The 12,137-nt window shown below is 40.9% G+C and overlaps 1 protein-coding gene across 3 annotated transcripts in view; it reads right to left on the bottom strand.

Moving 5' to 3' along the window:
- Positions 1-1,698: 1,698 nt before the first annotated feature.
- luzp1 (leucine zipper protein 1) overlaps positions 1,699-12,137 on the bottom strand; it is a 54,703-nt gene continuing 44,264 nt past the window's right edge. For all 3 annotated transcript variants that reach the window (XM_040136603.1, XM_040136604.1, XM_040136605.1), the window contains 2 exons: positions 8,743-9,027; positions 1,699-8,003 (listed from right to left, as the gene is read on the bottom strand). In XM_040136603.1, coding sequence (XP_039992537.1) covers positions 8,785-9,027 — 243 coding nt within the window. In that variant the 3' untranslated portion in view covers positions 1,699-8,003; positions 8,743-8,784. The remainder of the gene's footprint in view (positions 8,004-8,742; positions 9,028-12,137) is intronic.

The following is a 12,137-nucleotide window of genomic DNA, read 5'->3' as shown; positions in this document are numbered from 1 at the left end:
TTGAGACTGCAAGTACTCATGAATCACAATAGGCCTTTTTCACAACAACATTTTGATTTATAGCAGGAAAAGCACAGGCGTCGTTAATAACATCAGTGATGGCTGTGTCGTATTCAAGCATGCAAACCTGAAACTAAAGCGGCTAATTGGAATTCAGCCATCACTGATTTTATTATTTCCATCTGTGCTTTTCCTCCTGTGACATGTCAAAATGTATTTTGTGAAAAAGGCCTGCATGTTTCTTATAAATAAAATTCTACGTCTCAAGAAACATATGAAATGGTGGAAAGTAACTGAGATCATTTATTCATGCTACTTTATACTTCTACTCCACTACTACAGAGCGATATACTTTTTACTCCACTACATTTATTTGACAGCTAATTATTTTCTAGTTAAATAAAAATAAAATGTATAGAAAAGTTAAAACTAACACCACATCTGCAAAATACAAACAGTAAAATGCTACTTACACACTGATGCACAAGTATTAACAAGCTCATAATGAAGTATACAATCATATTGAGAATAAATACTCCCCTTTTTGCTGATAATTATGAGTATTATAAAACGCTAATACTTGGTACTCTTACTTAAGTGAAAGACCTTAGTACTTCCTTTACCACTGTGTGTATGTTCTGAGATTAGACACATTAATGCAACTCCCTGAAATCTCTATGAAGTGCCTCCCCACAAATGTTGAGAATAATTCATGTCGATTCAACTCTTATTTGTAAGCGTTGTCTAAACGTCTACTTTTTACATACAATTGCCTATAAAGACGGTTTGATATCGTTGGGATGATAAGTGTAATTGGTGTGGAAAAACAATAGGAAGTATTGTCCAATAACAGTAGTCTCAATAAACCTGAATGCAATGCAGGCGAGGACCAGGACATTTTGATCTTTTGCTCTACCGCTCATCTACCACTGCATCTGCACATGAAAGCCATGTAGCTCAATTCAACACGTTCAGGCTTGTTCCCCGGATTTACGCAAAGACTGTTCTGGGAAATGTAGGAAAATCACCAGGCAGCATGAGACAAAGTGGGTAAAATGGAAAAGTTTCACCAGAAAAACCCTCCTGAGATGCACCGAGTGCTACTGATAGATAATAAAAATAACTGAGAACCAGAGGCTGGTTATTTTCACCAGCCTCCCAAAAGTCGGTTTTATCAGACTAGATTGTGTAGATTAGAGGATTATTTAAAGTAACCTACAGTAGCAGGAATAGAAGTGCTGGCTTTCAAAAAGCGAGGTGTAGCTGTTTAAGAGAAAGCTGTGTGCGCTGACTTTGCATTCCACAACAGCTTGTGGTTTTCCTCTTTGTACCTGACCAATTTGCCTCATTTGTCTGCCTGCTTATTTTGCATAGCGCCAGCTGCTGCTCTCTCTCTCTTTCCTCTGTGGAAACCAGGGGATTGGATACACACACACACACACACACACACACACACACACACACACACACACACACACACACACACACACACACACACACACACACACACACACACACACACACAGAGGGCGTACCGCAATGAAATCAAAACTTGCTGAGCTTGTTCAGCAAAATGTATAAAAGAGATTAACATACATGGCTGAGTTTTACACACGATCAGGTTCACGCGCACACACACAAACGCACACAAACACGCACACACACAAAGACACACAAGACAGACACAGGTTCCAACATGGAGACGTGTTACAAACAGGTTGGTTTTTATTTTTATTGGAATACATATGGTCTGCTGTACAGTTGGCAGCTTCAAGAGACCTACATGCAGAGTGCGCCAGCCACAGTAAGGTTAAAACATGCACAATGTATTAAGTCTAAAACAGAAAAAAGAACAGCCTCCCGACAAAGTCCACCTGGCATTACTGACACACCGAGAAGCAATAATAAATCATAAAATCCTTTTGATCCGATTTCATTGCATACATTTTTGTGTTTGACACCTCTGTCTGTCAGTCTTCTGCACATAAATTTATAAACACAGATCATCAGAAACAGTGGATTGTACAGGCCTCAAATTGTGTCTGTGCATGTATGTGTGTAAGAGAGATGAGATCCAGTTATACCTGTCTTTTCCTATTCGATTACTCCTATTAGATTATTTGTGTGTGTTTATATATACACGTGTGTCTGGGGCCTGCATGCTTCTTTCTTTGGCAGCACTTACAAACATACAGCACAGAAGATGTACAAACCCTGAATTTATGAGCGAGGGAGAACATAGCAGCAAAGAGGCCGGAGCGCTGAATGGGACCCGATAAAAAAAATTCGGGAAGACACATGGTGAACCACTCAGCACTGCAGACCTGCTCAGCTCTGATAAAATGCACATAGCTCTCTTTCTTCAATGACTATGACACAACCCTGGCTTCTCTCTCTCTCTCTCTCTCTCTCTCTTTTAAGCAGTCTCTCTCTCTCATCCATGGTGTGTCATCATGTCTCCAGGTCATGAGAAATGTCTCGCATTAAAATAACAAACACAAAATACAGGAAGAAGTACTCTCCAGGAGTGTAATAACATTGAGGAAGATACATTACCTTGCAAAAAATATCATTCTTAAAATCAAGATGGACAAATACTTAATATATTTCAATAATAAGGCCCACTTTACAAAAGTACAAGATTTTCCTTAAATAAAATCTATCCGATATAGCTTCCAAAATAAGACATCTTTTGTTTAACAAAGAAATAAAAACATACATAAGCAGAAAAAAAAAAAAAAAAAGAAAGCCCTCAAATTGAATATTTCCCCTTTATTTCAGTATTTTAGAGACAGGGTATCCATCTTGGGGAAACACTGGCTCTGTCTCTCTCTGTAAACTGGAAATACTGTGGAATGATTTTGGCACTATGTTAGAAGGCTGAGATGCAGGCATAACAGGGTGCCATACCTCAAGAAATATGTTCAGACACGATTCACTCACTGAGTGCAAGCCAATTTCCTTATTTTTAAACTGATGAGACGATTCTTAAATACTCTAATTTGGCTGGTGCAAAAACACATACCTGACTGTGGTAAAACAGACTTAAAGTACAATTCTGGGACAGAAAAAAGGAAACTTTCTGACAAAGGGGACTAAAGGGGGCATTAGTCGTTTGAGGTCTTAAAGTTAAGTGCTGGTTAAGTGCAGATTAAAGCCTACGCCACCCAATGACACCATGACCCTGGCCTCACAATGGAGGCCTTTGAGGGAAAGGGCCTGCTTGCTGCCTGAGAGCCATTTCTGCTGAGCAACTCCAATCTCCACTAAGTACATTCTAGTCTACTTTACAAAAGGGAAAAAACAATGACTTGTAAATAACGGATGTTTATACATACACCAACAGAGCTTTAGAGGATTTCTGTTAGGTCTTTGGCTGGTACTTAAGCAGGAAAGCAGAAGCGGCCTCTTTTCTCTCCACTGCTTAACCACCTCTTCTCCTTGTAGAAATTTTCAATCATATCATCCACAGCCCGGCCGAAATATTGTGCACTATCAAGAAGATATCATACGGATTCTCTGATTCAACAAATGGTTTGCAAAGCTGCCATCGTTCACGGATCAGAGGAACCGACAAAACTATGAAACAGCAACCAGCTGTTTCTTTATAGCGCCACAAAAGCCATTGAAGCCTTGAAACCTGTAAAGTCTTCACTAGAGTCCCAGATGACCAGTCAGTACATTCCACCATGTCAACACTTTGCAGGCTTTCACCACTGGAAGCAACGAATAAGATCTGGAACATGTGAGTAGGGGCATGATGCCCAAAAGTCACAACTGGTCTTTATTCTGAAGAGTCCAGCTAGGTTTCAATGGATGGAGTGATGTACAGTCGAGTTGGAGGTGGTGTTAGTGTACTTTAGGGCCTTGTAAGGAAGACAGGCAGCGTGCGTAGCGGAGGATGGAGTTTCAACTTTGCCCTTTTAAAAGCCCTGCTTTCTTTGAAGCCGGTCTCCAGGAGGAAAACCTTCCAACATGTCATAAAACCTACAGGCTCCGACAGCTGGGCTCTTCCTGGGACCCCCAACTCGAGTACTATCTTCAGGGTGAGGGGGCGAGGAAAAAAGTTTAAGTGTGCAAGGCCAGAAAGAATAACAGAAAGCGAAAGAGACACTCAAATGATAGAGGTTTAGTTGTTTAGTAGTAGTTGTTTTGTTTATTTGTAGTAAGGACGGGTGAAACTGTTAGATTGTCTGCATGGTAGAGTATCATTTATTAGGTGGAGGGAAAGAAGTGACAAGAAAATTTATGGAAGCAGTAAGGCAGGATGGGGGTTGAGGCGGGCATTGGTGTTAGCACTTGCATCACCAAATTGCTATATACAGTAATCCTGACCCACAGTGATGTCAGCCTCAAAGATAAATAAAAAATAATCCCCGGCTCTGCATGCCAACTCTGACAAACACACGTGCACGTGTCATTCAGCACCTTCTTACTCAGGGATCTGCAGGAGCTTACAACACACCAGTTCACATGTCGAGCTTTGAACAAAAGCCCTCACTGACATATTAATAACGATACTCCCTCACACACACACACACACACACACACACACCGATGGACGACCACGTGCGTCTCTGGCAGCATGAGTGCTGGCAGAACTGGACATTTGATACCCTCGTCTGTTTTAATTATCCCTAGAGTGGACATCACTGCCAAGCTGTCCGTCTTTCTCTCTCCTGCATTTAGAAGCCCTGAGCCAACACGAAGAGACAGGAATAGATGCAGGCCTGACCTCTGACCTTTCAGCTACCCAGGGAGCTGCCCATCACTCTCTGGTGACAGGCTGCTGGCCTTCAATAAAACAACTCTCTGAACCAATGACACATATCAATACCGTTTAGGTCCATGGCTTTCCCTTTAGGAAAGGGGAATCCAAGGAACATGCAGAGAACCAGAGGAAGAACGAGGATGAGAGGAAACGGACATTAGGCTTCTCTGAAATACTAAGAGGAAAATTGATGAGAGACTGGGGAAGAGATGGCATTTCCTCTTGGTAAGAGTGGTAGTTGAAAAAAACAAAACAAAACAGAAAGCACAGAAGGACTATATGATCATCAAGTCTCGGCATGAGCACGAAGAGCTCTGAACAGTGTGTCTGGTCTGTTTTTGCACTACCGTGAAGCCAGCAGTGGCCATAAAGAGGCCACATGGCAATCCTCTCTGAAGCTGAGCTGCATCCTGCGACAGACAAATCTAGAGTACATAGCTTTTTGGGTGGTGCAGTCTTTATTCTTTAAAAGGGTACTTTAAAGTTGGGTTAGAAAAAAAAACAACAGCTTTTTCTGGGAACCTTGTTTTGACGTCCCTCAGGGAAGAGTTCCCCACGGAGAACGTCTTTTTCCGCTTGAACCAAAATACTTTTACAATGTTCCATATATAACAATCACTGCGAACGTTAAAAAAAAAAAAAAGTAATCTTACAATCAGTACTACATGTCATTTATCTGCTCAGTGAGTGGAAGAATATGGCGCAAGTCTAAACTTGTTGGGACAAAATACCTTTCTTACTGCATCTAAAGGCACAGATGAACATACTGTTGACATTTCTAGCAAAGGGTAAAAGTAGTGAAAATGAATATCAATGAAAATGTGCATTCTGAAGGTAAACAAACATTTAAGTTTGGACTTATCACTACACCACCTGTGATCTGTATGATCAGCATGGTGATCATACATTATAGTTACAGACATCGCATGGGGGAACAGTTTGATTGCATATAATCTCCTGCTTGCATAAACAGTAAAGTGACAAAGCGGCGACAGACTGGGCTCCTACCACCAGGCAGACCTCTTCACAATAAAAGAACCTGTACATATATAGAGACTAATAAATATTACAGCTAGATGGCGGCTGGTAGAACACAGGAGAACTGAGAAATGTACTAAGACTGAAACAGTTCATCCCCCGGAAGGGTCTGACTCAACAGCACTTAAAAACACAACACCAGAACAACCAGATGGAAAGCAGGCTTCTTCAGCAGATCCCTTGTGTTCAGAGTTGTCACAGTTATGGTTATGTTACTTTGTCTGTCATTTTGGAGATTCAGGAGACAAACAACGCTGTCGTGTTGGATTGGTGCATCAAGCCATCAAGCAATTGGTCATTCAGCTGCATTCCTTAGCAACGTTCATACATTTTATTCTGGGATCAAAGTTTACATCATGTGTCATACTGCAGTTACTCTTGTGTGTTAAACCTGAAATCCAGCAGGAGCCTGCTGAAAGACTTAAACTTTGCGGAAAAGTTTAACAATGTCAGTGAGGTTTCTGTCATAGATATGCACCATTTACCTCAATGAAAACTATTTATTTCTTACTGGCCACTACTTTATCAGTTTCTATGGCACCCCCATTGCTGCTATGACCCCCACCAATGAGAGTTTGCTCCAACATACCAACCACAAGTTGATATTTATGATGTAACAAAATAATACACCTCTATAGAAATAAGAAACAGAGAAAGCTGGGACGATTCGCACGGCGAACCCAGTCACATACAAGCTGGACTGACAGTTCCTTGTTGTCCAACCCCCTTGTGTCTTTGCTATGACTGGCTGGCGTGTACACAGTATTTACAGCAGCAGTGAAAAAATGTCCGTCCTGCCAGGCCAGGTTTGCTGGTAATCCGAAGTCCAATGTTCATATTAAACAGAAACTCCATTTTGCTATGGCTCTCACAAAATACATGAATGAGGACAGTTGCAACAGCTGTAAAACAAAGCACCATGGAAACTGTAGCATGATTTGAGGTTATAAACAATGCCCCCCCCATTACCCCAATCATTCTTTTTTTTTCTACTTGTGCATTGCATTTTACGATCTTTTTGTCTTGACATGGTTGAGCAGAAAGGGAAAGGATGATGAAGAACAGGAAACGAATTACAAAGACTCAAAAAAAAAAATGGCAAAAAGTAAAAATAAGGGCCCGGGCTGTCAGAAATAATGTGTGAGTGTGTGTGTGTGTGTGTGTGTGTTTGCGCACTCCTAAAATGCAGCCAACCAGCAATCCTTTGAGCAGAGTGCATGCTGAGTCACAATCTTTCAAGTGCTCTTCATTTATTACTTAGAAACATGCAAATGTTCACTCAACATCTAAGACCCAAAATTAATTCCAGTTTGAGGTCACTGCATGCCAGAAAGTGGTGACCAGTTAAAAATAAACCCAAAGTTAGAAATGTGCATGTGTTTGCTTGTTGTTTGTGCAGTTGTTTGTATGGTTTGTGTATTTATGTTGTGAGAAAATCATAAAGAAAAGTAGATGGTCTGACTGAATTCTCAAAGCAAACATTACCTCAGTAAGAAAAAGGGAGTATTATGATACAGGTCTGCAAAGAGGGTAAATCGCTTCCTGTTTTTGGTCACATTTAAGGAAAAAAATCCTTTAGTTTGTGAAGTATTCTGCATGAAGATCCAGCCCTGTAAGATGAAGATGGATCTTTAACATTGCACTGGTGTTAACTGCAGGTTGGGTTTTCAGCAATCAAAAAAGGTCGAAATTATGATTCAAAAGCCACATATCGAGCTGTAATGGTCCTCTGAGAAAGGCATTCTCCATGTTTTAGTCCTTCTTCCTCTAACTCTCTTTAAACCCGCTCTGGCACGCAGGAAAATCTCCAGCCGTCCCCAGCATGCCAGCCTCTCCCTTGTCAAATTTCGGGATTACACTATAATACATCCAGCACAAGGAGCAGAAGAGGATACAGGGGCTGGTTAGGCGACCTCCACAACGCTGTAAAGGGCACTCTCTTTCCATTTATGCCTTTTTTTTTGGAACAGAGAAAGTTCTGGATTGGAAGAGCCATCCACATCTCAGTGTACGCTCAGTGTGTAAGATCTGTGGTTTGTTGTTCTATATGCTTGCAACTGCTATTTTTCTTTTCTCTGCTTGTAATAAAAGCTGCAGATGTTGTCTGTTGGAGATGCTGGTAATGGGTGTAGCCATTAGTTGATGGGAGACTGGTGTTTGGCTCTGCTTTTGCCGTTGAGAGCTTAATGGAGTGCTGTTAAGGAAAAATGAAGAAAAAGATCGTACTTAATCTTTTATATTTTAATATTTTATCACAACTATTCATCTTCTTTAGAAACATGATTGGTCCACAATTTTGTAGAAGGTTTGCCAGAAAGAACAAGGTAATTTGGCACTAATTATGGGGAAAATAGAGACTGTGTTCAATTGGTACACTTCCAATTAAAATTATTACAGTTAATTTCCAGAGAAACCTGGAGTCTTTTAGTCAGTGCAAAGAAGATCAGCTGAACATGTAAAAATGTAAGCTTTGTTAACATACAAGAATAAAGCTTATGAATATGAATGATAAGTGATGAGCTTTTGCTTTCAAGGAAATTCCACTTCTATCTAATTTTTACTGAATGACATAATTCTCTTATCATCAGGAAAACATTTGGAAATTACTGACTCTTTAAATACAGCGTTACCAAGGATTTCTCTCTAGGTTTGCTTGCAGGTTTAGTACAGTACAGTTCACCTGGTATTGTCTAGCTTTAAGGACACCTCAGCAGACTGTTACATGCAGTGAACCTGGGGCTTATTATTAAAACACCACACTGTTGTTGTGTTAAAGTAGTGTCAGGTCAGCTTCATACTGGAAATTTGATGTGAGACCTTGACATAATTGCAACAAGGGTAATTAACATTAGCATTAGTTTCCTTAGTGAGTTTCGAGAGTCAGAAGAAAAGAGACAAGAAAAAAAAAGAAAAAAGAAAAAACCAGAGCCTACCTGTCCTCTTTGCTGTAGAAGTCCTGTTCAGACCCAAGTGGTCTAATGATAATCACTCTGACGATGGCTCCATGCTCGGCTCCCCGCTCCATTCCTTCCCTCCGCTCTGGCCCCTGACCCTTGACCTCTGGACCACAGCTCCCCTCCTCTGGAGGAGGCCCCTGCTGCCTTGGATGCCCGGTCATGAGAGCCCCCCTGGGAGTGTGACTCGCTACTGGGTAGCTGTCGTCTCCAGGAGGCTGGGCTTTGGTTCGGGTTTGGACTGGGATCTACACTATCAGCAGCCTGGAGGGGTTAGAATATTGGATAAAGAAAGATATGAGATGAAGAAAATTCTTGTCCATAGCCGAAATGGCAGCTCAAAGTCCTTGTTCAATACGTGGAGTTGGTTGGCATTGGTTTGGACAGTAATGCAAACAGAGGTAATTTTATTCAATTCCATATTCTGGACTTCTCCATAGGAGCTCAGGGCACTTTGTTTGGATGGTTTGGGGCCTTGTTTGGACTTTTTTGTATTATGTGGGCATTGAACACATACTGTCTATGTTAACTGGTGTGTGACAAGGAGAGTCTGCCATGTGGACTTTTGCCAAGGGAAAAATCCCCAACCAAAAACCCCAAACATACCCCAAACTGAGAGGTTTATAATTTGGTGGGCTGACTAGAAAACAAACCCCAAGTTACTAGTCTGTGGTGGCTACAACGGCACGTCCCCTCTCATAACCTCAGTAACCCTGCTCTAAGAAAGTGAGAGTTAGATGACGATGCAGTTCCTACAGCACACAGAAACAGCACCCCGCTCCTGTAATTTCAGCTTTAAAAAAGCACCATAATTAGTGACATTTGGTGGGTTGGAGTTGGCTTCTGATGCAGTTTTAGAATGCATTCTCACTAATTGGCTTTAATGGAGCCCTGCTGGACTGCCTTTCTCAGTCTCCCGGGGTAACAGACAGAAAATCAGTCACCAGAGAACCCTGCCAAGTGGGCGTGTTCAGTGTGGTCACTTCCTGCTCCAGTCACTGGGGGAGGAAACAGCAGAGTGGCATATTCTCCTTCTATGGTAAGCCACTGCTGCAAGACCATAGGCTTTCAGAAGGTTGCTATGTAATGCACTTCCAGTATTCCTCCTACACTCAACAGGAGGCTTGTACATTGTTCAGCATATTGTAAAATAACACAATAACAAAAATGTGTAAAAATACACAAGACAATAAAGATGTACTAATGGGATTTGAAAAGAAAAAGCTTGAAAATGACAATGGGTGTAACTCACTATACAACTAAACAGCTGTTTAAAGATGTGTGGCTTCAGTAGCAACAGAAATTAGAAAGTTGCTGTGCACCACAGAAAACTTTTTCCCAGGTTGCTGAGTGTTAATTTTAGAAAATATTTGGGAAAGAGGAACGTCAGCCTGTAATACGTGCTGTTAAGTAAGCTGATGTGACACAGCAGAAGAAATCTACTGGGAACAGCAAGTGCTATCGTCATCACTGACCTTGTTCCTGCTCACATGCCTTCAGCTTGGAAAAACCCACATTTATAGGCTGTCATAATCAGCAACACTAAATCATTTCTGGCAGCACAGCACGACGATTTGACAAAATAAAAAAAGAAAAGTTGGGACTAAGAAAAGCAGTGTTGTTAGTTACATAACTTGTAGTAACTCATACATCAAATGAACAGGATAGTCATGTTCTGTGATATTTAAAGCAATTTTGGGAAATTGAGTTGTTGAACTTTCTCCCCAAAAACTAGATAAGAAGATCAATATCACTCATACAATTAAAATGAAGTAAGAATATGAACAAGCCAGATAGCTTAGCATAAACACTGGAAACTGGGAAAAAAATAGTTCATAACTCTATATAACTCTAAATCTTAATAATTAAAATGTATCTAGTTTGTGTAAAAACAACAAGTTGCGGGCTGGACTATTTATTTGCTAGTCTTTATGCTAAGCTCAGCTAAGCTAACCGGCTGCTGGCTGCAGTAGTAATATTTCTTGTACACAGACGAGTGGTATGGGTCTTCTCATCTGAGGCTCAGCAAAAAAGCGAATAAGCCTGTTTTCCAAAACGTCAAACAATTCTTTGAGGATGTTTTACTCTTTGTGTGTAGATATTTCATCTCTGCAAATCCTTCATTCAGCTCATGCACTCTGGAGTTTTTAGACCAAAAAAAAAAAAAAGCTTCTCCATTTAAGAACCATAGACAAAGTTTCCAAGAGTTCACTTTGAAAACCAAAAACACAAACCTGCGAGAAGGTTCCGCTTTCTAATACAGAATCAAGGTAAGCCGATTTAAGAAATAACACCGGTAGTGTGTCATAGCTTGTGCAGAAAAAATGATATCCTTGCTTTAAAAATCTGTCTGCCCTCGGTCTCTCACCCAATTTTCGGGAATTGTGTTGTCTTGCCAACCCAAACTCCAATCTGCTCTCAGGTAAGACAGTACCCCTGTGACTCCTGGTGATTTGTTTCAGAGAAGGTGAAATTTATGGTTTGATTTGCCCAGATGACGATCTGTTTATTGGTTGTGATTTATTTAAGCCTTTCATTTAGTGCTTACAATGGGTCATTTGTGCAGTGTCTTTTGTCAGATGTTCTAACCTACTACTGAAAACACCAAGTGGTCCAACTTCAGCTGCTGCACAGACTGTTATTCCAGAGGGCTTTTTCCTATGTGGGTCACATCGGACGAATGATGAATAGTAGAGCAGCTCTAATCCCACACTTTACCTTGCTGGCCCTGGTCTTTGATTCAACAAAGGATGTTTTGGTATCTCGCTCATCGGCCATAGCAGCCCTGCTGTCCTCAGCCAAACATAAGTTCACGGCTCATTCATGTACAGGCTGAGGTTTCCTACAGCTACAGCAGGGAGGAAGTACTACAATGCTGTTCTGTTCTGTACTCTGAGGTGTGGAGTGACTGCCACAGAAAGCAAGCAATCCCCGTTTTAACACCGACCTGTTAGGCTTATTCATATCAGAATTGTGCTTCAAGCGTGTTTCAAGTGTCTTTCCCCGCGACCTGTTCTGCCCACCATGTCCCTTATCAGATCCTTAACAAGACAAGAGTCTACAGCTATGATGCTGTACTTGGGCAGCATTTTTTTGAGCTAAATGCTAATGCTATTATGCCACAGTGCTATGCTCACAATACACAATACTGATATTTAGCAAGTAATGTTTACCATGTTCTCTAAACACCAAGTGAAGCTGAGAATGGGATGGGAATGACCCTAATGGAAATCAGTTTTGCAAGTATTTGGTCATAAATCGAAAATTCTGGACCAATTAAAATTTTAATAATGGTGCTAGATAAAAACTTATGGGATCACCAAATATATTACAGTTAGCCCTAAACAAACATGAATGTGTACACCAAATTTCAT

This window comes from Xiphias gladius, chromosome 10, assembly GCF_016859285.1.
Source record: "Xiphias gladius isolate SHS-SW01 ecotype Sanya breed wild chromosome 10, ASM1685928v1, whole genome shotgun sequence".
In the NCBI taxonomy this organism is placed as follows: Eukaryota; Metazoa; Chordata; class Actinopteri; order Istiophoriformes; family Xiphiidae; genus Xiphias; species Xiphias gladius.
Note: the sequence above shows the minus strand (reverse complement) of the source record. Positions and strands in the feature narration are given on the sequence as shown.